General features: G+C 58.1%; 1 protein-coding gene across 2 annotated transcripts in view; it reads right to left on the bottom strand.

Moving 5' to 3' along the window:
- Positions 1 to 26,817, bottom strand: part of SORCS2 (sortilin related VPS10 domain containing receptor 2) — a 485,786-nt gene that overhangs the window by 53,948 nt on the left and 405,021 nt on the right. For both annotated transcript variants that reach the window (XM_070613348.1, XM_070613347.1), the window contains exons 5-9: positions 21,471 to 21,544; positions 16,724 to 16,788; positions 14,209 to 14,327; positions 10,771 to 10,860; positions 2,062 to 2,241 (exon numbers count right to left, since the gene is read on the bottom strand). In XM_070613348.1, coding sequence (XP_070469449.1) covers positions 2,062 to 2,241; positions 10,771 to 10,860; positions 14,209 to 14,327; positions 16,724 to 16,788; positions 21,471 to 21,544 — 528 coding nt within the window. The remainder of the gene's footprint in view (positions 1 to 2,061; positions 2,242 to 10,770; positions 10,861 to 14,208; positions 14,328 to 16,723; positions 16,789 to 21,470; positions 21,545 to 26,817) is intronic.

Below are 26,817 nucleotides of genomic sequence, written 5' to 3'. Positions count from 1 at the left end.
AACCACCTAAGGTGACACAGTAAATATGTACCAGAACTGGGATTTGAGCCCAGGCAGTCAGCCTCCAGAGTCGTGCCTGTAACCACCACCTGTGACCCCTGCTCGGCGGATTTCAGAGAAGCGAGGGAGCCCAGCTTTGGACCCGGCCACCGAGAACCTCCTTTGGTTCCCCATGTCCTCTCACTTTGTGGTCTGTGTGCATGGATTGCTGTTTCCCAGTTCCTCAACCAGCTAATTTCTGCTTGACCTCAACTCAGTCTGTACCCCCTCCTCCAGGAAGCACACCCTGACTGCCCTGCAGGCTGGCCTGTCGCCCCTCACTGTGTCCTGCTGGCACTGGCACGCTGAGTCGGAAGGTCTGTGGGAGCTGGTCTTCCTGCAGAGGCCGGAGCTCCATGCGGGCTGGTCTGTTCCTCCCTGTGTCCCCAGGGTGGGGCCCGGAGCCGGGCGTGCGGTATGAACATTACAGATACCCATGGACAGAACAGAATGGAGCGAACAGTCTGCAGCGCTCCTGTCCTGGGTGCCCTTTCTGTTCTCCCAGCTGGTGTCAGGCCGCAGCTGCGACAGCCCCTTCCAGAGCCGGGTCGGTGGCGTGCCCAGTGGGCTCCTCGGAGGGCCCACGGTACAGGGCTTTCTGGGGCCGCCAAGGCGCAGCTTTCCATAAAGGGCAGCAAGCCGCAGCTCATTCATCGGCACCATCCGGCTTGGGGAGTAACCCTGACGGATGGGTTCTCACTGTGGACAAATGACCACTTCATCTCTTTGGGGGGAAACGGTTCCCGTGCCACCGTCGACAATGAGAGAGAAACGCTGCAGCCCCCGCTCTGTCTGGGAGGCCGCCTCCCACGCTGATAAACCCCGCTGTCTCCCCACTCTGCTGGCCACCCAGGGGATAACCTCCCAGCCCCACAGGGTCAGGAGGCCACGTGTGCCTGTGTGGGACCTGCCACACCCACCATCCGGAGCTCACTATGGAAACACGCTACATCACCCAGACACTTACGGTGTCCTCACCGGCCCAGGGGCTCCCCGAGGGCAGGGCACAAGAGAGGAGCTTGGGGTGAATGACCAAGAGAGGGAGTGCTGGCCAGAAGGATGGGCCCAGCTTGGGGCAGACAGACAGGGGCTGTTCTAGTTTTCTCACTTGCTTCCGGCTCTGTCTGGGCAGGTTGCCTGCCTTCTTTGAGCCTCAGGTTCCTTACCTATAAGTGGGCTGAGGGACCCCCCTCCCTGGCTCTGGTGTGGACAAGAACAGAGGAGGTGACAGGGAAAGTCCTGGTCCAGGCCGGGCCCGTCCCGTGCAGGCGATCGACATTTGTGGAAGCCGATACAGCAGGCTCCCGTGCCCCGGCATCCTCAGACAGCAGAGAGAGCCCAGCGGGAGCCATGAGCCCTCGGTGTCATGTTAGGAGGTGTCAAGTGGAGGCTTCGAGGGGAGACAGACGAGGGCAGGACCCCAGGCAGGGCGCAGGGAGGAGAGGCTACCACTGTGTCCGAACAGCACACAGGGAGGCCCTGGCCCCATTTTTGGAAAGAGGAGAGGCAGGAGAGAGAGACAGAATGAGAAAGAGCCAGACAGAAATCAGCTACACAGACAGAGGGGAGAAGGAAGAGGAGACCAGGGGCTGAGGGGAGAGAGAGAGGCACGGAGGGTGGCAGGATGTGCAGAGGCCTGAGACAGAGTGGGGGCCAGGAGTGGCTTTACAGATGATCGCTTGGGGTCAAGCTGATGATATGGACCACTAATGCTGAACCCCAATTCAGCAAAATGTTATCCCCCAAAAGACTTTGTTTTCTCATTCGTAGACCTGTGTTACGAAAAGGTGAGCTCCATCACTATATCTTGAATTTCATCAAAAAGAGCGAGTTTTCTCTCTTGCGCTAAGTCCCTACAGAGTATCCTCTTGGCCTGCAAAGCCCAAAACATTTGGCACTTTATAGAAACATCTGTGGATCTGACATAGAGCATTCGAGGGAAGGGGGGAGGGAGAGAGAAGGGGGAGACCTGGCCCCCGACGCCCGGCCGCCCGCCCCGGCCCCTCCCTCCGCGCGTCCCACCTCGAGGATGTCGATGACCACGCTCTCCCCCGCCTGCCGGGAGCTGCGCACGGCCTCCAGCACCAGCGAGTAGCGCTCGCCGCGCGGGTCCGACTGGTACAGGGTGTAGGTGTCCGTCTGGTGCCACTCCTGCACGGCCACCAGCACCTGGTCCTCGTCCGTGCTGACGATCTGCAGATCCTGGGGGACACGGGGGGGCACAGGGTCAGGGGGGCTGGGGGACACGGGGGAGCACAGGGTCAGGGGGGCTGGGGGACACGGGGGGGCACAGGGTCAGGGGGGCTGGGGGACACGGGGGGAGCACAGGGTCAGGGGGGCTGGGGGACACGGGGGAGCACAGGGTCAGGGGGGCTGGGGGACACGGGGGAGCACAGGGTCAGGGGGGCTGGGGGACACGGGGGAGCACAGGGTCAGGGGGGCTGGGGGACACGGGGGAGCACAGGGTCAGGGGGGCTGGGGGACACGGGGGAGCACAGGGTCAGGGGGGCTGGGGGACACGGGGGAGCACAGGGTCAGGGGGGCTGGGGGACACGGGGGAGCACAGGGTCAGGGGGGCTGGGGGACACGGGGGGGAGCACAGGGTCAGGGGGGCTGGGGGACACGGGGGGAGCACAGGGTCAGGGGGGCTGGGGGCCAGTGTGGGAGAGTGAAGGCAGCCCAGGGCCGTGGGGAGTGGGCAGCCCTGGGGGGTAGTAGGCAGGGCTCGAATGCTCTTGGAGTCAGGCTGATGTGGATTTTCATCCTGGCTCTGCATCCTCAGCTCTGTGACCTTGGGCTAGTCCATTACCGCCCTGGGCCTCCATTTTCCCATCTCCAAAATGGAGGTGACATTCTGACCCTCTGTACTGGGTTGTGGGAGGGAGGCCCAGGCCCAGGGAGGGGGGCAGTGATGCCTCCTCCCCCGGCCCCCCTCAGGCTGCCGCCTGTCTGCCCTGCAGAGCAGCGGAGACCTCCAAGCACCCAGATGCTCAGAATGCACCCCAGACGCTCCTCTGCGAGGGGAGGGTGGGTGTCCTCCCTGGGCCCCGCCCTGTCCCATCCTGGGATCAGACAAGTCACCTGTCAGTTCATCCATTCAACACGTAGTCATTAAGCAACTACTGTGTGCCAGGCACTGCTGTAGGCACTGGGGCCCAGTGGGGAGCCACGTGTGGTCTCTGCTCCCTGGGAATGTACACTGGGCAGGAGGAATGGACTAATTCGCTCCAGCCTCACGTGCCCAGACTTCATCAGCAGGCTGTTGTGTGAGTTGCCCTTTGCCGCTGCTCCTCCGTGCCAGCCCATGCGGAGCGCCGGGGCCAGAGTGTGGGTGGCCCCTAACCTCCGCCTCCACTGGGCTCATAGTCCACAAGCCCCCATAGGGTGGTCCGCGGCAGGAGGGGGCAGCCCGGGGTGCTGCTGAGCTGAGGGCAGGCCCCACCCCCAGCAGAAGGGCTAGGCGGGCTGCCCGGAGGGGGCGACCAGCAAAGACCAAGGCTCCAGCCTCAGTTTCCCTCTGGGAGCAGGAGGCCTGGGCAGCTCCTGAGCGGGCCAACCACAGTCATCTCAGGTTTCAGTCCCAGATTTTACAATTCAGAAACGAAACAAACCCCAAGAAATCACAAGGCAGGAAAAGAAACTGAGGGCTAACTGGGTTTCTCATTTCTCTTTCGCCCCCAGCCTGGGCCCCATGTGGCCTGGAGCCACGGGGAAGGGCGTCTGCACAGGCCCTGGGAGAAGCCTCAGTGAGCTTTCCTTCCCTGCGTCTACGACCCTGCCGTCCATCACTTGGAAGCTTTTCCTGCCCCTCTGGCAACAGAGCTGCCAGGACCCAGAAGCTGAAGACAGACGGATGACGGCAGAGGTGGGCCAGCAGCCACAGCCTGCAGACACAGACCCTCCGACCCTGGGGGGTGGGGCTGGTGCAGTTTTGGGATATGCTCACCTTTCCACTGTCCTCTGATGGTAGGGCCTAGAGAAGGGCGTGTTTTCCCCTCTAATAACAGACTGGGTCCCTGTTCTGTCCATTCCGGTGTGGCCTTCTAGTCAGAGTGAAGACGAGGCTGCCTGGGCCCCGTCCCCTCCCGCCCGGCCCAGACCCCTGCTGTGTGGCCAGAGACGGGCTTTGCAGAGAAGGGACCGTGTCATGAAGCCCCCACTGCGCACCTCCCAATCGGGGGACCCCAGCAGCACGAGCCCGGCCTTTTGTCTCTGGATGTAAATCGAACATACAGGACTGACTAGAATGAAGACGCTCGTGATGAGGGAAGGGTTACAGAGGTCGGGACACAGGGCCTGGCAGTCCCCGTCTGTGCAATGGGAAGGTGGGGGTCCGGGGGATGCTGCGAACCCCGACCCACGGAGCAGGGGGATCTCTTCTCTCCCACCTCCCCCTCCTAGTTCTGCACGCTCGGCCACAGGCCCAACTGCACTGTGTCCACCGGGCACTCGGCGGCCTCGGCAGGGAGGGGCATCCCATTGGCCGCGCCAGGGTGGCCCCCAGCTCAGGGTGCGCCCAGTGCCAATTGCACAGTAAGCATTCGCTATTCGCTGCCTCTGCATACATTCAGACGTCGTCCCCTCCGCACCTGGGTAGATGTTTACTATAATCTAGGAAACAAGGAAAAGTGTACAAAGCAACTAAGAGTTGCCTACAACGCCACCCCCAGAGAGACCTGATTTTAACATTTTAAACTGTTTACTTTTGGGCTTTTCCCAAGTGTGATTCACGTATTTTTTCGCATATGGTTGTAGCCTGCTCTTTCGCATTATATGGGGAGCATTTTCCTCTGTCATTGAAACTCTGTGTAAACACCCCTTTTAACGCCCGTGCGATAGCCCACTCGGTGGACGTTCCATATTTCATTGAACGGTTTCCCGACTGGTGAGCCTTTACCATTTCCAACACTACGTGCAAAACAGCCGTGAATGTTCCCAGGCAGAGCTCTGCCTCTCTGCTTATTTCCTGGACATAAGTTCTAAGAAGGGAAGTGGCTGCATTGAGAGTCGGGGCATTTCTAAAGTTCGAGTTACATCATCACTGTCCCGAGAGTTTAGACCACTTCTCTCCCCACCGGCAGGTGCGGAGCCCACTCATCTCGCTTCATGCATTCCGACACTGAGAATGGTCTTTCAAAAACCTTTGCTGATTAACAAGTGATAAATAATATGCGATTTTTGCTTAAATTTGCATTTCCATTATTCTTTTTTTTTTAAAGAAAAGTTAGAAGTAGGGACACTTATTGACTCCATTTTTAAAGAAAGCATATGGAAAACAATCAAAAATATGTCTATGTGTTTGTATGTGTCTATTTGTCTGCCCTGGAGAAATACGTGGAAGGAAAGACCAAGGTTGCCGATATTTGTTATCAGGTTTGATTGAAAGCAACAGAAACTGGGGGGAAAAAGTGACTTAAACAAGATAGAAGTTATATCTCCCATATGTTAAAGTCCAGAAGTAGACTGTCCAGTATGAAAGCTCTAGAAAGTCACCAGGAACAGAGGCTCCTTCTGGGCCACCTTTTTACTGCCCCATGATATAGCCCTTATCCTCCTGGGCCAAAATGATTGCTAGAGCTCCAGCCATCATGTCGACATACAAGGCAACAGGAAGGAGGAAGGGAAGAGGGAGAGAAAGGCTTGCCTTTAAAGGAGGGTTCTGAGAAGTCTCCCATGACAATTCCACTTACATCTCATTGGTCGGATTTTAGAAACATGACCACATTTAGCTGAAGGGAAACTGGGAAATGTAGTTTTTTAGCTGGAAATCAATGTGCCAGCTAAAATTTGCAGTTAGTTAAACTAAGATGAAGGGAGAGTGACTATTGAGAGGTCTCCAAGGGTTTCTACAACAGTCAGCTTGAGGAATGAGGGAGGGAGATGGCCCTGGAGAGGAGGAATGAAGATATCTGTATTATTCCATTAGTTGTAGTGAATACATTTTAAAGAAGTAATTGAGGAAAGTTTAAAAACATTTTTAATGAGCGTCATGGGGTAAATTTCCCCACAGATCTCTATATAAAATTCATGGAACATTCTAATGAACCAACACTTTCACCAGATTCTTTCAGCATTTCGAATATATCACCTCGCTGCCTTCCGTCTCCCAGCTTTCCGAGGAGAAACCTGTTCCTGATCTCATTGAGGAGCCCGGGATGTGACGAGTTGCTTCTCCCTTGCTGCCTTCAAGGTTCTCCCTTTGTCTTTCAACAGCTGGATTACAATGCGTCTTGGTGCAGGTCTCTCTGTGTTTACAGGACTTGGAGGTCATCAAGCTTTCTTAGATATTTACATTCACATCTTTCATCAATTTGGGGAAGTTTTTGGCCATTATTTCTTCAGATAATCTCTCTGCCCCTTTCTCTCTCTGTTCGCCCCTTGGATTCCCACAATGCGTATGTTGGTCCACTTGATGCTGCCTCACACGTCTCTGAGACGGTGTTCACTTTTCCTCAGTCTTCTTTCTTTCTGATCCTCAGACTTGATCATTTCCACTGAACTATCTTCAAGTTCTCCGATTCTTTCTTCAGTCTGTTCAGATCTACTTTTGAATTCCTCTTGTGAATTTTCCATTCCAATTCCTGTTCTTTTTAGCTCCAGAGTTTCTTTTTGGTTCCTTTTCATGTTTTCTGCCTATTTCTTGGTATTTCTATTTTCTTCAAATATCACTTTACCGACTTCCTCTGCGCTTTTCTTTAGTTCTTTGAGCATCTTTAAGACAATTGTTGTAAAGTCTCTGTCTAGGAGGTCTGTCATCTGTTTTTTTCTCAGGAACAATTTCTGGGTTTTTTTCCCAAATGGGTCATCCTTTCTTTGTATTGTTTGTGATTTGTTTTTGTTGTTGAAAACTGGAGATAGTACAGTATCTCTGGAAATCAGATTCTCCCCTTTCCCCAGAGTTTGCTGTTTTCCACTTTTGCTTTTATTTGTTGCAGGCTGTCTCTGTGCCAGGGATCAGCCTGAGGTGTAAACTTAAGCTCTTCTAGGTCTTTTCTGAGCCTGTGCTTTTCCCTGAGCATGCATGGTGACCTTCTAAATTCCTCCATATATGTGGTTGCTTTTAAATGCCCTAGTCCTCAAATGTCTGGCTCCCAAAGGGGAAAAGAAGGAAAATATGGGCGGAAAAACAGACTTTGGCCCCTTAAATCCCCTTGGAATCTGCTTAAGTCAGTAGTGGCTGCAATGATGGCTGCCCCTGGGTGTCTGCACCCCCATGATCAGAAACAGCAGTCAACAATCAGAGCACAGGCCCCCAACGTTTGCCGGATAAGGTCCTTGCTGTCCACCCTGCCTCTCACGAGCTGCGTGCATGCGGCTCCAGGCACAGGGGCCCAGCTGCCGGCCACGGGGCTGGAGGTGAGGGGTGGGAGGCTGCTGCCGTGGTCAGAGCTGAACTCGTGGACACCAACCTCGGTTTAGCATCCAAGCTTCCCTGGGGGACTGTGAGCCTTTGAACGGACTCCAGGGTTCCATCCAAAAGGCCCTCTGGCGCACCTGTCGTCTAGACCGAGTCAGCCCTGGTGCTTCTCCTCCACCACCTCCCTGCGGTCACTTCCCGCTTTGTTCTCGTGCTTCCTGAATTCTGTTTTACTTTATGTAAATTTATTACAAATAAAGAAATATTTCACTTGAAAGTCAATTTACCTTTACTTTATTCTTATGAATGTTTTTATACAGTTGATAGTCATTTGAATTTTTCTCCTCTTTTGTCTATTTATAGCCTATGCCTGTTTTTTTCTGTTAGGGAACATGAGTTTGGTTTTTTTTTTAATCATTACAAAGTAAACAATTCAAGCAAAGGATGCTGGCAAATATAATAGAAACTGTCCACCCTTGAGAGTGTTCACAGACAGGTGAATTAAAGTAGCAGAATAGTACCATTTATCCCTTTTCAAGTAGAAAGAAAACAGAAAGAAATGACACAACACAAAATTCGGCAAAGCTGTGTGGAAACCGGTCTGTTCTAACTTTGCCAGCGGCAAGGCAGAGCCCTTTCAGAAAGCAACTAAGCTACGCAAATATTTATATCTGTTGTCCAGAAGTTCTTCTTAGATTTTAACTTGAGAAAATAAATTTTAAAAAAAGAAACACCTGCAGGCATAAGTATATTCATTGTGGCCTGTTTATAATTATGAAAAATGGAAGCCGCCCAAGCATGCAGAGGACTGAACTGGGCCCAGCTGGAGAAGGAGGCGCGGCCCTATTGACAGTTTTGCAGTCATTTAAAGGGATACCATGTATCGTTCTGGAAAATTTCTCGTGATACAATGTCGCATGAGAGCCGGCTGCAGCCCCGGGCCGGCTACAATCCTGCTACATGGAAGGTGCTGTGGCATCTGGCAGGGACTGTGGGGAAACCAAACGGGGGTCCCCGGGACTGAGGGCGGCTGTGGGCGAGTCCCCTCTGCTCCGATTTCCATTGTTTTCCTGTTACTTGGGCAATTAAAGAAAAAAGAGATGGAATGTGGTTTGGGGGGAAGAAACAGGCAAGACTACAAATTTACCATAAAACACAAAATCTGATTAGGAAATTCAATCAGCCGGTTCTACAAGATGCTGGTGGGAGATGCTGGATTCTGGCTGCTCTCCTGGATTTCGTGACGGGGAAGCAGGCCGGCTCTGGGCTGGGCAAAGTTCTCGGCAAGGTGACACGTGGTCTTGAGGATTCAAGATCCTCAAGGGAGGGGCTCCGGGCGGGGGTGGCGGTGGGGGCCTGTTCCTCGCTCATCATCTTCACCCGCCCATCTCCGTGTCTTGGGTAGGGGCCCCCGAGCGAGGACATTTAGGACCAATGCAAATGTCACTGATCTGAATGGGTCCCTGGTCTTCTCTTGACACTGGATGACACGAGGGGCATGTATGTGTCTCATTTCTGTCACCACTTACGATGTGGGGGCTGTATCTTCTATCAGAGTCCTTTAAGTAACTCCTCATTTCCACAGGAACAGGGCACAGGCGGCTGGCACAGAATGCACACCGCCGAGGGCGTGCAGCAGGACGCACATGGGGCGCTTCCTGCAAACCCACTGACAACCGAGGAACCCACGCCGCCCTTGCACCTGCAGACGAGGACTCTGAGGTCCAGGGAGGTCAGCTGGCACTCAAGGTCATGAGGTCACCACTTGAGGCCGTGGGCTCCCGAGAACACTCTCAGAAGCAGCCTGGCCGCTGGTCCCGCCACCCCTGTCCCTGCAGAGGGGCGGCAGCTGCCCAGGTCCCAGTGCCAGAGAGGAGCGGGGAGGGACCCCGGTGTCTGCCTAGCTCCTCCTCGCCACATGTCCCCCTCCCCACACACAGACAAAGGATCAAAGGACGCTTCGGAGGCTGCAGCCCCCAGGGTGGAGGAAAGGTCCCCTTCCCCCCAGGGACACCCCCTGCCTTTGCCCTAAATGAAACCATCAGTTTCCAGTTTCCTGACTCAGCCACGCCTGGACTCAATCTACTACACTTGCTCCTTTTTTTATTTCCTTTCCATTTTTCTCTCTTCTCCTTTCCTTTCCTTTCCTTTTTTAAAGAGAAAATTTGAGAAGTTTTTAAAAGCCTCATGTACTTTTCAAACCATTTCAGCTCAGGATGGTGTGATGGGGCCAGGCAGCAGCTTGAACGTCTGGGACTCCACAGCAGTCCATGGCCCAGGCTCTCGGGGCCCAGACCACCTGTCTCCTCTCACCCCACCACACTTGCTGCCCTCAGCCAGGCTGGCTCCTGCCCCAGGGCCTTTGCACAGGCACTGCCCTCCACCTGAACAGCTTTTCTGTAACCTTTGGGCTTCAGAGGAAATATCCCTGTCAGGGAAGCTTCCCCACCCTCCATCACTCTGTCTCTGCCCCTCGCTCCCTTCACAGCACAATACACACCTTGCAATTATTTTACACATTTGTTTGTCTACTTGATTTTCTGCCTGTTTCATCTCTGAAAACCCCACGAGAGCAGGAACCTGGGGCATCTGATTCAGCAGCAGCATCAGGCACCGGCAGTTCCCAGCTTATACTTGAGGCTCAATCAACACGTGTGGCAGGAAGGGCTGCTGCCTTCTGTGCTTCCAAACTCAGCATGTGGGATGGAGCTCTGTGAGGCAGGCCGTGCCGCGCCCCTGCAGGGACGTGTGGCATCAGGCTGGACCCAGACTATCCCAGACCTGGTTTTGAGCCCTGTTTGGTTTCTTACAAGCTGTGTGACCTCAGACAGGTTACTCAGCCTCTGTGAATGTCAATCACCTCCTCCGTAAAATGGGAAAAATCTATCAGCAGGGAGGGGACTGTGGACTTCGGTCCTGGGGCGGGGCTGGGGCAGGGGCCCGGCAGCCCCCACATCCAGGCAGAGGGAAGACAGTGGCTTTGATTGAGCACCTCCTGTGTACCGGACACCCACAGGCAGTTGGAATGCAGAAAAGAGTGACATGGGAACTACCCCCACCCCCTGCCTCCAAGGACACTCCTCATAAAAGCAGGGGACGACACAGGGGGTCCCAGTGCCCTGGTGTCAGGAAGGAGAAGGGTGGGGCACGAATGGGAAACCGAGGCTGGGAGTAGCCTGGAACATTTCTCTGGAACATCACATGTGCGGGAGCTTTGGGAAAAGGCAGAGCAGGCAGAGGGAAGGGCAGGGTGGGGCCCTGAGTCCGTCCCGACCTGGGGACCACTCAGCACCCGTGCACACGGCCTGTGCCCCTGAGTCGGTGCAGGCTCGGGATGTGGCCTCAGGGGAGGGGGACCCGGAAGCTGTGCTTACCTTCGGCAGCGCGTACTTCGGCAGCTTCATCAGGACAAATTCACTGCGACGATAAGAGACATAGTATTTGGTCCGGTTTGTTGAGGTTGCCTGACAGGAGGAGAGAAACAGGTTTTAAGGAGCTTGGTTTCCTGTGAAGCCAGAGCGTCATGAATGAAAAACTACACATTGTATTTCAGCGGGTGAAATTTTACTTTGCTTATACTGCTCTGCCTGAAATACACAGACTTCTATTCATCCTTCAAAGCCCCAGATCAAATGCCCTCCTCTGGGAAGTCTTCCTCCACCTCCCTCAGTTGGAACTAACCTTTTTCCCCACCTGCTCTCAGCCCCTTGTCTCCTTGCATCCAAGTCACGGAGCAAGGTGGAGAAAGTTCTGCTCCTCAGAATTTCTCCTAGGGAGAGTGCTTCGGTGAGCCACTGGGAAGATACAGGCCAAGGGTGAGCTCAAGCCACAAAAGATGCCACCAAACCACGAGGCATGAGAAACGCAATGAGAGGTGATGCTTCCTGAGACCGTGGATGGGCTGGTGCTGTCCTCAGAGCAGCTCATCTGGTCTTGTAACGAACAGCTCCAGGAACGGTGGCCATTTCCATTTCACAGGTGAGGAAACCGAGACAGAGAGTGGGACTCGTCTCCCCCGGGAGACGACAGAAGAGCCAGGAAGAGGGAGGTGTGCGCCTCCACGGGGACGGGGCAGGAAGAGGGCAGGGGAAGGGGAGCAGGTGCGGGGTGCAGGGGAGATGGTCTCCTGGGGCCGCACTAGGTGTGTGCGTGTGTGAGCATGTGTGCGTGTGTGAGCATGTGTTCCCTGTGTGTGCACGTGTGTGCAGGTGCATCTGGGTGCACGCTCTCCCTGTTTATGCGCACACGTTTGTGAGAGCATGAACATGTGTGCTCCCACATCTGCACGTGTTCTCGGTTTGTGTGTGCACGTGTGTGGGTTCGCAGCCCGTGTGTGTGTTTGCGTGCACGTGTATATGGTGACATAGCGCAGTGCTTAAGGGCATAGGCCATGGTGCATCACGGCCCGGGGTCAAATTCCAGCTCTTCCACCTCTGAGCCACGTGGCCTTGGGAGAGCTCCCTAACTCTTCAGGGCCTCAGTTTCCCCCTGTAAAGTGGGGATGGCAAGATCACAGCTACCTGGCGGGCAGCTGTGGGGATGAATGGCTGTGAAGTGCGCCAGGCAGCGTGGCCCCTGCAGGAATCGCACAGGGGCTGGAGATAGCTGTCACTACAAACCGACACGCACAGCCACCCCTACGACAGGCCTGTGACGCGCAGGGCACCATGACTGCAATGATGACAAGATCTTGCGAGACAATTCCATGCACGAGGGCAGAAGCTGTGAGGGCTTGTGGTGGTCCAGCCCTCAGGCCCCCTGAGCACAAGTGTTGTCATGGGGGGGGCTCAGGAGTCCTGGGGGCTCAGAGAAAGGGCCCTGGGGTGAGCAAGGCTGAGCAGACTTCCTGGAGGAGGTGGCAGCCTGCTTTCTCAGAGGGAAGAGCATGCAGCCCAGGTACAGAGGATCCACTCAGCAGGCGGGGAGGATGCCGAGGTCGTGGCCAAGAGAAGCCTCTGCCTGTCCCAGAGTCCGTCTGCCCCACCGCAGAGCTGCAGAGAGGGGTGGGTGAAGGTGGGCTGGCTGCCCCGGCCTTCAGCCCCTCGAGAACTAGGCATCTCACGCGGGGGCGGATGCTCAGGAAATGAGGGCATGACTGGTCCCACTCCTGCCAGGAGCTGGTGGGGAGACAGCCGGGCCTCGTGCCCGGCACTGCTGGAGCTCAAAAGAGCCTTCGAGGCCGCTGCCCCTCCTCTCCCACAGGCCTCCCGGAGGAGCGGCTGGTGGTGCAGCCAAGGCTGCGGGCCAGGCAGAACCGGCCGCCACCTGGGAGATGCAATGTGACTTCTGCGGGCTTTGGGGAGCACGGCAGGACCTGGCAGAGCGGGCTCAACTGAGCATCTCCGCTCTGAAGGCCACGGCCATCCGGCGGCTCCAGGGGGGCCTCTCCGAGCAGTGAACACTGCCGGCGTTGTCGGAGGCCTCCCGGCAGACAGCAACTGTCACACCCATTTCACCGATTAGCAAACAAGCTCTGGGGGACCACAGCTCTGTCCAAAGCTGGACAGTGGCCCTGTCAGGCTCAGACCCCCCACTGTGTCTGATGAACCGTCCCTGAGGCCCAGGGCCTCGCAGGGCCCCTGTCACGCCCCACAGCGCGCCTGCAGCGAAGGAACCAGTGCCAAGAGCCACTCAGCACCTTGACTCAGCACCCACAGGCGCTCTGTGCCTGACTCCGCGACCTGCGCAGGCGCTCCACAGCCTCAGAGGGTCCACCATTCCAAGGACGCCTCCTCCAGGCCGGGCCTCCTGCAGGTGCTTCCACAGGCGACGCTGCAGGCCTGCAAGGAGGTGACAGTGTCTGCCGTGCCCCGAGGCCCCGCCTGGCACCCAGGCTTGCCGGGGCCACCCGCCCTTTGGCACAGGGTCTGGATTCTCTGCTCCCTCCCGAGCCCGGGCTCCTTCTCCCAGAGCGGATGGCAGATGTGGCCGTGGGCCGAGGGCACGCCAGACACCCGCTGTCCCGTCCAATGGAGACCAGAGCGACTCAGGCCGGGAGCTGGACATGCCAGTTCCAGCCCCCTAGGCCCACAAGGGTCCCTGGCACATGTGTGTGGAGTGGGGCAGCTGGGGTGACGAGCGTTCCCGAGACAGGGCAAAGAGGAGGTTGGGGAGCACAGAGGGGCCTTCTGGGCAGCCAGCGGCTGCCCTCCAGGGGCTTTCTCTGTAGGAGCCTTTGGATTTCTCACGGGGTCCCAGAGACAGAGGGGCCACCAGATGGGAGTAGAGGAAACACTTTGTCTCAGGGCTGGAATGACCTTTCTGGAGATTTGGGCTACCTGGGAGAGGGCTAGGCTGTTTTGGAAGGGGTGAGGTCCTCATCAATGGAGGTAATCAAGAAGCAGTAGGACCAGTTGTTCACTGGAGTTGCTGAATGGTTTCTGAGGGTGGTCCCACCTGTGACCTGAGTACTTGTGTCACAGGCAGCAGGGCCCTAAGGGTTTCTGGGCATGGACAGCACGTGCCCGGCAGCCAAGAGCAATGACCAGAGGCAGCCCCTAGCAGTTCCAAAATCACTGAAACCAAAGGGGGCAAAATGGGTTTGGGCTTGAGGACCCTGAGCTGTGGGGGTTTCCTGGTGGGCAGAAGGGAGGAGGAGCAGACAGTGTCCCCGAGCCAGGGTTCTGGATTTGTGGGGCCTTTGGGGGTGCCTGTGGCCACTGCCGTGGGTGGGGGGACACTGTGAGCAAAGCAGCAGTTGAGAGGAAAGTAGCCATTTTATTGCCTCCTGTCTGGGTGCTCCCATCTTCCCAGAGTGGCTCAGACACCATGTCACCTGTCGCCACTTCCCAAAGCCCCCGGAGCAGCCTCACCTTAAAGAAGATGTAATCGTCCTGCACGGTCAGAGAGCTGCGGTCCACAGGGCCTGCGAACGGGGCCGCCAGCGTCTTGTCGGAGCAGTTGTGGATGTGGCAGGTGACGTACCGGAAACCTGCAGGGGACGGGAGCCGGCACGCTGAGGATTTCAGCCGGGAAATACCCATGGGCCGGCCCCGACGGGAAGCGTTCGCAGACCCTGGGCTAGAGCTGGGCAGGGCAGTGCCGGGACGTGAGTGCGGGACCCCAACCACCTTCTGCCCGCCGCTCTGTGCCGCCCCCACCCGGGGCCACACCTGCACATATGCCGCCACCCGGATCCGTCCCTCTGGGAGAGGGACCTCAGACTGACCCAAGGGGACTGTGGGCAGGAGACCCCCACGCATCCCCACCTGACTGGCCTTCTCTGGGTGCGTGTGGTCACACGTGGGAAGGGGCTGCACAGGGCCACAGTGGGACCCGCAGCGCCCACCATGGCACGGCACCCCTCCTGCCCTCCTGGGGTCTCCTGCCCAAACAGGGGTGGGACCCAAGGGTTCTTTTCCCCGAATTTTAGGCGACCGCTTCATCCTTCACCGGCAGGGTGACCTCAGTTTCAGTCCCTCCCCTGCGAGATGGACCTTGCTGACCCCGCCAAGCACTGCCGAGGACCCAGTGAGACGGTGGACACAGCCGCACGGCAGCCACAGCCCACGGCCCACCCCTCCTCTGCCACGTCCACGTCCCCTCTACACCGCCTGGTTGTGTCCCCTCCTCCGTGGCCCCCACGGGATTTCCTGCTGTACGCATTCATTTACTCGCTCATTCATCCATTCACTCACACACTCATCCACTCACTCGCTCATTCATTCACTCATTCATTCACTCACTCACTCACCCACTCATTCACTCACTCACTCACTCATTCACTCACTCGCTCCCTCATGGTGGCCCAGCACCCGCCCTGGGTGACTGGCATCTGACCATGTGCTGATTCACTGGCAGCTCTGTGGGGGACACAGAGGTGAATCAGTCAGACCGTGCCCTGTCCTCAAGGAGCTCCGAGCCCAGGGGAGTGTGCCAAGCTGTGACAGGGCAGCTGGACGCCGTGGAGCCCAAAGGAGGCTGTGGGCAGGGTGCGTGGGCCAAGGACAGGAACTCAGGCCCAGCTGGAGGAAGGGAATCACGAGACACGAGCGCCCTGCAGCTGCTCCGCTGAGCCCACTGGGAGTTCCCTGTGTGACCCATGTGAGGCCTGGATGTTTCTGGATTTGTGCATGGAGGAAGGTGGCAGCAGGGGTCTGTACTGGCCTGTGACCCTGAGGGCAACCCAGGGGCCACTCTGAGCTTTGTTCTGGTTAGTGACAATAGCGCCTGCCCCATCTCCCCACAGGATGGTGGGTCCAGGACAGAGCTGAGGGCTTGGAAACAGTAAAGGGAGCCTGAAGCAGCTCCGTCCACCACGAGCTCACCTGTGACGTGCCCATGCTGAGCGCTCGTGTGTGCTGACCCATTTCACAGAAGGAAAGGCCGAGGTGCACGGAGGTGAGGGGACCTGCCCAGGGTCACCCTGGCACACGCTGGCTGGGAGCTGACGCCAGCGCTCCTGTTCTCAGCCGTGACTCTCTGTTGCCTGGCACTGAACTGTCTGTCACACAGTGTGTCCCATGCAGGGAATGCCCCTGCTCTGTACCTGTCAGCTCCCTCTATTTGTTAAACGTGAGTCTGCCCAGGTCTTCCCTGGAAGAGAGACCAGCAGGAGGAGGCCACGACCCTGGCGTCTGCAGGGGCGTGCAGTCAGGACCTTGACGGGCACGCAGGAGGCACCCGGCCACTCTCCTCCCTCCCTGCTGCACCGGGTCCCACGGCTCCTGCTGCGGTCGACTGTGTCTGCTGTCCTCACCACGCGAGGGGCAGGGCTGTGTCTTGTTCAGCTCTGCGTCCCCAGCAGGGTCAGCACTCGGCCTGGCCCACAGGAGACTCAGCAAGTGTTTGTTGAATGAAGGCACAATCTATGGGTCCTCTCGGCTCCGATGTTCTACAAAACCCCATGGTTCTAGAACATACCATAGTTCCAGAACATTCCATGTTCTTCAGCCAATATTCTTCCCTCCGGAGCACAGAGAGCCTTTCTCGTAGCATGCAAGGCACCTGGGCTTGCTCTGGCATGAAGCCGGCTGGGTTGGGGTGGCCAGGGCCCTGCCCACTGGAGGGGAGGTCATCAGAGGCCCCTGCCCCGCTCAGCACTCAGCCAGTGCTGGCGGGGGAGCTGAGCGAGGGGAAAACACTCAGTGCTCAGGGGCCAGAACAAATCGCCCTCTTAACAGACTTTTCCGCTGGAGCGGAGCACCTGACTTCAATTTAGCCCCAGCTGGAAAACAAGCCCACTTAAAACTATGCCACATCATAACACAGCAAGGTCAGCTGTGCAGGGCCAGCCACCGAGGACGCGGGAGTGAACGTGGCCACGTGAGCCTGGCTATGGGTGAGGACGCTCGGGGACACCTGGTGCACGGATCCCTCCCGGCTTACCTCCTCCGAGGTCCTGGGCTTCCATGTGGACCAAGTCAGGGTTGGCATCCACCCCAGACACAGCCCTGCAAAAGAAGGGCTGAGGTTGGCGTCAGGAAGGGAGGGCCGCAGCCCCTCACGGCGCCTGTGTCAATCCCCACACCCCACGTAGCCACGCAGTTTCCTGGGTGTGAGGTCACCCTTGCCCGGGGGGGTCAGAGGACAAGGGAGAAGCCGGAGCCCCTGCTTCTGCCTTGCAGGGCCCGGGCTAGCTTGGCATTCTTCTGTTTATAGCATTGTCCACGAAAGACTTCACACCCCTTGTGTGGTTTTTTGTTTGATGATCGAAACAACCTTAGGAGGCAGGGACAGGCCTGGGAACATCACTGCAATTTTGCAAATTAGGAAACTGAGGCTTGGAGGGGCAGGACAGCTCCCCCAAGGGTGACGGTGCCCAGCTGTCAGCCGCAGAGCCAGGGCTCACACAGGAGCCCTCTGCTTTACCGGCCGCGACCCCCGTCTCGCGGCGCACTGCCTCCCTGCAGGGGTTAGAACGATGGTGTCGCTCATGGGCTCCGGCAGCACCTGGAGCACAGAGGGGACCGTGGCTGCTGATGGGGCATTGGACGGGGCCAGAGGAGGGTGAGCAAAGACGCGTTCCAGGGTCCAGCTCCGTGGGCTGTGTCCCCCAGGGAGGAACCTCAGAGATGACCTGGTCCAGGGTCTTCCAGATTCACTGTACCCATCTGTCACCCGGACGGTCATCTACCCACACGGACTCCCTCGGAAACCTTCCATCTTCACCCTCCTCCTAAGCAAGAACACGTGGGACATCGGGGTCCGACGAGCTGCTGAGCTTTGCTATAATCTACCTTCAAGCCATACGACTGTTACAAACCCACCCATGTAACCGCCCCCCAGGGACGCTGACCTGATGCAGCGTGTTTACTTTGCCCAAGAGCAAACCGAGGGTCAGGACACGAAGGTCACTTCCCACGGTCACTCTGCGCCCAGGGCAGGCGTGCTGTCCTCCCTGCAGGGCGGCCCCACGGCCCCTTCCAGACATCCCGGCAGAGCGCAGGGTCTCCGCTGGCCCCTCCCCCATCACGGACAGTCCCAGCCCGGACTCAGCCCCTTTCACTTCTCGATCTGCCTCCCGGAGGGCTCTGCCTGCTTCACCCCACCAAGGACCAGGTGACCCCTGTGTCCCCAGGTGGACGGGGGCGATTCACAGCGGGTCTGAGAACCACGGCCCCTGCGGGTGCTCTGTGCTGGGAGCAGGTTGGAGCCCCCGCAGCCCACTGACGTTTCAAACCGTGGGCACCCGCGTCAGCCTCTCTGACCCAGGCGGGGAGGCTGGATTTCAAGGTGAAGGTGGATTCAGGCTTTGTGAATAGGCCGTTTGTGAGCTCCGTGGAAGGAGCGCTCCTGCCTGACGCTTTCCTCTCTTTTCTGAATAAAGACGGACATTGTTCCCTTTCCAGGAGCACTGGCGGGTCCTCAGCAGGGCAGATGGAATTTCAGTCTGACAATCCATCATCTGTAGAGTGGGGAAACGACACCGCCTGTGCACCACTCACTCACTCACTTACTAATTCATTCATTTACTCACTCCTTCACTAATTCATTCGTACCTTCATTCACTCTCACACTAATTCATTCATTCACTCATTCATGCACTCCCTCATTCATGCCTTCGGTCATTCTCTCATTCACTCATTAATTCATGCCTTCATTCATTCATTCACTCATCCAACACTCATTCAGTCACTCCCTTATTCGCCAATTCATTCATTCACTCACTCATTCATTAATTCATTCACACTCATTCATTCACGCATTCCCTCCCTCATGCCCTCACTCACTAATTCATTCATGCACTCCTTCACTCCTTCACTCCTTCACTCCCTCACTCCTTCACCCACTCATCCATCCATTTGCTCTTTCCATAGGTTCATCCACGCCCCCCTCCCATCCCTCACTCTCCCATCCAAGGGTCTCCCACCCTCCTTTCCTGGCATGGCTGTGCCAGGTCCTCACTAGGCATGGGAGCACAGTGGGCCTGAGGTCCCTGCCCCAGAGACCACTGGCCGTGGGTTTTGAAAACCACGAGAGACTCTGCATTTGCAGCCTGGCCCCCTGCAGGAAACCACAAGCATTGACCCCTGCGCCTTCTTGTCTGTCAAGGTCCCCAGATGGGGCATTTGGGGAAGGTCCCGGGCCTGGCTCCAGAGCACTGTTCAGGAACAGCAGTCACATGAAACAACCCGCGGGCGAGCCCATCTCTGGAGAGGGCAGTGCACTGGGGCCACAGGGAGCTGATTCGTCCTCCTGCTGGATGCTAAGGGAGGCTCTGGTGCAGATGGTTCTGATAAGTCCTTGCAGGCACCCGACCAAGCCTGCAGTGGGACAGTCCAGAGGCCCTGCCGCCGTCCACCCACCAGGGCAGGCATCCGTGCTGACGGAGCAGGAGGCCGAGGCTTTCCGGGGGCCAATGCAGGGCTGAGCGGAGAGGCAGACACGGCAACGCCTGGGGACATGCAGGCAGCTGGACTGCCCAGCAGAGTGGTCCACAGCATGGCCACCCGCCCTGAGCAGAGGACGCCACGGCCCTTCTTACCAGCAGCCTGACCTAGGACAGTGCCTTCACCTCTCTGAGCCTCAGTTTCCCCTCTGTAACCTGAGGAGAAGACTCTCAGGTTGTGTTGTGTGGACTCCACAAGAGGACGCGTTCACACTCTCAGCCTGGAGCCCGGTGACGGTCAGCACGCACAACATGGCAGCCACTGGGCAGCCCTTAGTAGATTTTGTCCTGGGGCCACTGTGAGACTAATGGGAGGGTGAAGTGAAGAGCTCACTGTGGGCCCGGACAGAGCACAGGACGTCCCTCTGAGTGGCCATGCCCGCAAGGCCACCCCAGTGGGCTCACTCGTTGTACAGCTTCTCAAAACATAAACAGCCGAGCTTCAGACAGAACACGGAGCTTTGACAATTCCCACTGTCAGTTGAAGGACAAAGAGCACCTTGGAGATGCTGTCAAGACAGCATTATTCACTGCTTACAAGGGGGCCCCATCGCCATACTGTCACCACACTCCAGGAGAGGTTCTGGCCCCAGGGGCCAAGTGTCCGGCATGACTATTCGCACCCACGACAACTCGGAGCCATCTGAGAAACTCAGGGGAAGAAACAATGTGGTTTGCCCAGGATAACAGCATGTTCGAATTCGTACCAACTACCTTCCAGCATCTGCGGGCTGGCTTCTCTCTGGCTGGAGGGTCTCCCGCGAGCCCGGCCAGGGACTGGACACCCCACAGCAGCTCGGCCACTCTGCCAATTCCGCAGGCCACCGTGGCGGCTCGGAAGTCCCCCCTTCCTGCCCCCTCCCCACCTCCTGTGAGCCCTTGGGGACAGCAGTTGACATCAATGGCAAGGCCAGTGATTGATGGCGGGGCTCCAGTTTCTGAGGAAGGAACCTGGCCCTCCCAGGGGTGGCCACGTGGAGAGAGAGCTGTCACTCTCCCACCAGTGAAAAGCAGCTGACCAGGAGCCAATATTTCAGCCGAGACACAGCTTCCCTTCAGCCTTGGGGATAAGGCAGGAAGCTGGCTCCTGCGGGATTAGCAGGAGCGCACACGGGGCCAGAGAGGGATAGGGCGCTATTTCCACGGTGCTCCCCGACCAGAGAGACAGGACTGTGGCAGACGAGGAGGCCTGTGCCATAGTTAGTTGTGCAAATGAGAGAAGGAAGGGAAAGGATATGAATGCATGTTGCATGTGTGCATGTGCGTGTGCACACAAGACAGAGCAATGTGGTGGAAAGGACACGTGTGTGGCTGCACGCAGCTCCAAAGGCAGTTTAAGCAGAAGGCTGGGTCTTGGCGAGGCCGGTGGGCTGGGGTGGGCTCCGAGTCAGCTCTCGCCTTCCAGCCCCTCTGCCGCCCGGCCTTCCGCCCTCGGCCGGGTCCTTATCCTCCTCCGTGGGTCTCACTGGTTCATCCCACAAGCTTTTCTTGAGCACCAGTTTCCTCGGCGGTGCAGTGAGACTAGGATGTTGCTGGAGGGAGTTGCTGAGTGGCTCCCAAGTGAACAGAGAGAGGAGCCAGCACGTGCGGCCTCCACGCGGGTCCCCAGCTCGCCCTCTGCCTGTGCGGAGCCTCTGCAGCTCCCTCCTCCCCCTGCATGGCATGTCAGGGGCATGTTCCCGAGCTTTCTCCTCTCACTGGCACCCAACAGGGGCCGAGCTGGGTGACCCGCTGGCCGCAGGAGAGGGGCCCAGGCGTCAAATGGGGCAGAGAGCAGGGCCGAGGTGGGCAGGGGCCTCGGAAGCTGTGGGGCAGAGGAGGCTGCACCACAGGGAGGGCAGTCAGGGGCCAGGTCAGGACCCGGGGAAGGGGCAGGAGGGCAGGGAGAGGCAGGGGCAGGAGGGCAGGGAGGGGCAGGGGGAGGAGGGCAGGGAGGGGCAGTGAGGAGGAGAAAAGGGAGTGGCAGAGTGCGGGACACTGTGCCGGCTTTGTGTACATTAGCACTTTTTCCTATCCTGGAGGAGACGGAGGCTCAGAGAGGGACTATCGAGTGTGCAAAGCTGCACAGCTGGTTCACGTGTGCGTGCATGGCCTGGACTCCTAACCATTTCCTGCATTGCCCCAGCAGAGTAGAAAGGACCCCTGGAGGCCCCCTGGGTGCGGAGGGGCAGGGCAGGGGCCAGAGCAGGAGAGGTGGGGAGCCCTGAGCAGTGGGGGGCTTGAGGCCCCCAGGGGTGCTCTCACCAGAACACGTGGTCTTTGGTCACTCGCTCCTGCAGAAGCGTCCACTTCTTCCCCAGGTCAGAGGTCACATAGAGCTTCAGGGCAGAAAGAAGAGAAATGAAAGTTTGCTCATGACATGTGGAACAGGCCTTTTCCCAGAGACGGCGATCTCTCCTCCACGATGGATGCCCAGGGGAAGTCGGTCTTGTCCAGCCCTGGCAGAGGGCCTGCTGGTGGCAGGCCCTGCGCCCCCATGGGAGCACCGACCCCCAAGAGGCTGAAGGCCAGGTGTGGGGGCTCCATCAAGAGTCATTCCTGACCCCAGGGCAGGTGGTAGGAGCTGAGAGATAAGGTTCTCCAGGGAGAAATCCAGGGAGGCTTCCCAGAGGAGGAGTCTGCAAAGGGCTGGAAATGTGCAAGAGGGTGAGCGCAGGAACCAGCAGGGTCCCCTCTGTGTAGGCTGGTTGGGGGCCGAACACCAGGTGGCCTTGTGGGTCTGTGACCACTGCAGCGGCACGGGGCCTGCGCTCACACGGGCCCTGAGCCCAGGGTTTACCCGTCTGTGGCCTGGAGCCGACTCGGACTTCCTAATAACTTCACCTTTGAATTCGAGTTCTGTAAGTGGAGCCGATGGAGCGTAAGCTCACTGGGGCTCGGAGCCTGGGCCCTCGTGCGGTCCTCCCTCTGGCCACCTCCCAGGACAGACTCTAAGTGGTTCCATGACCCGTGCCCATCTCCACCCTGCAGTGGCCACCGTCCTCCACCCCCAGGGGGGCCTGGGCTGGGAGGGTCAGGGTTGAGTGCCCCGTGCACTGAGCCCCCGGGTGCCTGGGGGCCTGCACTCACCCTGCCTGTGTCCCCCTGCGCCAGGGAGCAGGAAGTCAATAAACAGCCCGGTAGGTTGAGAGGAACGGCTGAGGAAGGGAAGGGGTGTGTACTGGTGTCTGAACATTTCTCATTCTGCCCTGGACCCCGCAGAGTTCACAGTCAGCCCTCCTGAGGCTGCCAGGCAGGCCGGATGAGACGGGTGCTGGGGAGGACGAGGCCGGGCTGCGGGCAGGCGGGGAGGCCCTGAGGAGGCCGGGCCTGGGTGGAGCCAAGGGCAGCAGGCTCTCGGGAGGAGGCAGGGGCTTCAGGAGAGGCCCGTTCAGGGAGCTGCAAAGGCGCGGGGAGGAGGCCTGGGGAGGCTCCGCCTAGGAGGCCCTGTGGGGATGGTCCTTGAGCAAACAGAGCGGGTTTGGTAACACCAAGTGGAGTCGTGGTGACCCACAAGGCAGGAGCTAAGGCTGCTCCTCCACCTCTGCCGCTGTGAGTGGGTCCCAACCCCCCTCAGGGGACAAGACAGGCCTGAGGGACACGAGAGCCACCAGGGGTGAGGGGGAGGAGGGAAGGCAGCCCCCTGGGGATCGCAGGTAGGGCGGTGGGAGGGGCAGCCATGTCACAGCTCCCCCACGCTGCACCAGCCCCCTGCACTGGGTGGGACTCAGGACCTCCTTTCTCCCATGGGAAACCGAGGTTCAGGGAGCCAGCAGGATGTGCACAGCTGGCACGCTGTGTGTCACAGCCTGATGCGTTCCCAGACCCGCCTCCTTGGGCAGCCATCATGCCCCGGAGGCCGAGACAAGCCTGGACTCCAAGTGTCACTGGACACGGGAGAGTCTTGGCCAGTAGGAGCAGAGGCCTGAGGGCCTGTGGGGTGGCTGTTTCTCCCCGGACCTTGCTGTGCTTCTGGGCTATCCCCAGAAGCCTGCCTGGCCTGTGTCTGCAGGGCTCCCAGTCGGAGAGGAGGAACGACAGATGGAGAGCAAGGAGCTGCGCGTGAGGACGGACATCCTTGCACACTGAGAGAGTGGGGTGGACCCATGCCTCGGGCCTGGGAAGCCAGAGGAAGCTACACACACACACGTGCATGTGCACATGCACACACACATACAATACACACACAGATACACATATGCACACACTCATACAATGCATACACGTACATGGAGACATGCACACACGGGGGCAGAGATGTGTACACCCATGCACACAGGAGACAGACACACACAGACCTGCATGTGCATACACACTTACACACAGATACATGTGTATGCACACACACAAACACACATGCACAGAGAAACACAAGCATATGCACCCCCAGACACAGACAGATCTGTACACACAGGCTTACACAGACATATGCACACACATGTGAACACACTCACACATAGGCATCACACATACACAGAGACACATCCAGACACAGACACTCGCAACCCACATATGTTCAAACACATACTCTCACTCGCTCCCCTGGACCCTCCAGTCTACCCCGGGGCCCAAGGGTGAGTGGGGAGCTGGGAAGCACATCCCGCCTCCAGCAGCGCCTGGCGGCCGCCCTGAAGAACACACAGAGACCGGAAGCAGAGGAGGGAAGAAGGCCTCCCCCACCCCACCTTCGGGGGCCCGTTAGCCATGTCCACAGAGGCCACGAGGGAGGGACCCCAGGGTCCTGCTCTGGGAATTTAGCTCCCAGAGCAGTTTCTCAGCTCAGGCACGGGGTTCTCAGAGGCCACCGTCTCTCTCCCTTCCGGCCTGGGGTCGCGGTGGTGTCTGCCACCACTGCTCTGCTCCCCAGTAAAGGTGCCCCCTGGCCTCAGCCCTACCAAGTGCTGTTGTGAGCGATTCCCCAGGTCACAGGCCCCATGAGATCTCTGGAGGGCTCCTGTTCCCTCACTGCACTCCGACTGTGGCCTGGCATCAGACCATTCTGAGGGTCATGGGGACGTCTGCAGGCAGACAAGGCAGAGGCCATCCAAGGGGAGGTAGCGCCTACGCACAGCCCCAAAGCCAGAGGTGGGGGGTGCTCAGCCAACAGCAGGTCTGGCTCCCGGCCCGGGCCTCAGGCAATGTGAAGGCCACTGTCACTGCCGGACACTGGAGGACGGGCACACATGTGACTTCCTTTCTCAGGGGTGGGGGCTCAGGGAAGAGTTTTAAGCAGGCGTTGATAGCTTCGCTCACAGGTGGTCCCCTGTCTGCCCTGTTTGGGGGAGGCGAATGAGATGTGGACCGGGGCCCTGCTGAGGTTGTCCGGCCTCGGCCCCTCTCCAGATGGCCGGGCACTCCCCCAACAGCAAGACCAGGACGCCCAGGACCACGTCTTGCAACTGTGCGGTCAGCTGACCTGGGCTCAAACCCCTGCTCTCTCTGCAGCGAGCCTCACTTCTCCCCAGCTGTAAAATGGGATGACGCTCTGTCAGAAGCTCGGGGGGTCAACTGGATCACATGTGAGTTTGGCTCTGTGCTCAGCTGCATTCCAGACATTTCATTCATTCCTGACTCTCAGGTGGTGAGTAAACACAGACTTGGATGTGGGGGCGGGCAATTCTATAGATCCTATGATGGATGTCCCCAGTTCACCTTTCACTTTCATCTGTGTTCTTTCGAGGGCTTTTTGCCAGCTTCCCCCCTCAGTGGGTGGGGCTGATGGGGACAGTCGGCACTGTATTCCTGAGGGAAGGGCAGGCCGCCAGGCACCCATGACCCACACTTCCTACGGATCCCGCCACACAGGCTGGGCCGTCTCAGGGAATCTAGAGATGAGGCAGCTTACAAGATGCTGTCGCAATGTTAGAAGCCTGAAAACCCTGCTGAGTCCTTCCGGAGCCAGAGGCTCAGACAACACCCACCAGGGGCTCTTTCCTGCAGGCTTCACACCGCAGGGAGCCAGCTGGAAGGGGAGATCTGAAGTCCCCAGGCCGAACGTCACTCTGGCTGTCATCCTAGATGGAGTGTTGCCTCAGGGAGCACGGGGAAGAGGGAGACTGAGGATGCGAAGGGTGACGCCGCGGGCTGGCGCTCCTGTCGGTCCCGCCCCCTTCCATGCTGTAACTCGCAGTGTCAGAACCTCCTTTCCCTGTTGCCAGCGAACAGCATCCGAGCGCTCGGCCCTGCAGGAGCGGACCTGAGAAGCCCTGCTCAGCAGCCCCTGTGCAGACATTGTCTCCTGACCTCGGGCCTTGTGGGAAGGTACCCCCCTTCAGGACGGCTGTTCCCGCCTGTCAGGCTCACCGCAGCCTCTAGAAGGAAAGTCATTCTGAATGGTTGTCTGACTTGATACTTTGTGACCCTGGTGATAACAGTGAAATCAGTGTCCCTTTTCCTTAAACCACCGTGAGAGTTTTCTTTGCTAAGCCACTCTCCGTGCTCTCCCCTGTACGAGAAACACCCACAACTGCTACATTTCCTTACTCAAGGAGGCAGAGTCTGCATCTCCCTCAGCCCGTCTTCACCCGGCGCCAGGCCCCTGCCCAGCTGAACCCCTCCAGGGCTCCCCAAGCCCCATCCACATAGAACGGGTGCCCCTTCTCCAGCTCCCTCACGTCCCAGGCTCTAGCCACACTCAACTGTTTGCTGTTTTCTGAACCCACTTTTTCCTCTCTCTCTCTTGCCTCTGGGCCTTTGCACATGCTGTTCCCTCTGCCTGGAACAGCCCTCCTCCTCTCCCCCGCGACCTAGCCAGCTCCTGTCTTTCTGGGCAGCCTGGCTACACAAGTCTACATCTCTGCAGGCGAGAGTTCAAGTCCCCCAGCCTGACATTCAAGGCGTGGAGTGGTTGCCCTGGGTCCTTCTGCACCAGCCCTCCCTCTGGAGTGGTGTAAGCCACACGCTCTGCAGAGAGGAAGCTCCCATCCCCCAGGGTGCACGCATTCCCCGCCCCACCCCAGGCTTCCCTTCCGGCTGTTCTCTCTGATGGGACAGTGTGTTAGTCAGCCAGGGCGGTCACAACAAAGTGCCACGGATGGGGCTTAAACAGCACAGACTTATTTCCTCCCAGCCCTGGAGGCCGGACGTCCGAGACCAAGGTGTGGGCAGGGCTGCTTCCTTTTGAGGCCTCTCCCCTTGGCCTGCAGACAGCCATCATGGAAATTAATAAGAAACCTTCACGAAACTGGAGTTGGGAGGGCTGCAGGGGGAGCACTCACCCCATCACACATCCTCAGGAACAACAGCCAGGAGGAGATGGAGCTGCATCCCCACGGGAAGTACAACCACTTTACTGTGAAGGAAGATTTCTCTCCCCACCGGCAACAGCCCAGCCAATGAGAAACGCCACAGCTCAGCCAATGAGAAACGTCACAGCTCAGCCAATGAGAAATGCCACTGCTCAGCCAATGAGAAATGCTGCAGTTCAGCCAATGAGAAACGCCACAGCTCAGCCAACGAGAAATGCTGCAGTTCAGCCAATGAGAAACGTCACAGCTCAGCCAATGAGAAACGCCTCAGCTCAGCCAATGAGAAACGTCACAGCTCAGCCAATGAGAAATGCCACTGCTCAGCCAATGAGAAATGCTGCAGTTCAGCCAATGAGAAACGCCAC

This window comes from Equus przewalskii, chromosome 3 (genome assembly GCF_037783145.1).
Source record: "Equus przewalskii isolate Varuska chromosome 3, EquPr2, whole genome shotgun sequence".
Taxonomy (NCBI): domain Eukaryota; kingdom Metazoa; phylum Chordata; class Mammalia; order Perissodactyla; family Equidae; genus Equus; species Equus przewalskii.
Note: the sequence above shows the minus strand (reverse complement) of the source record. Positions and strands in the feature narration are given on the sequence as shown.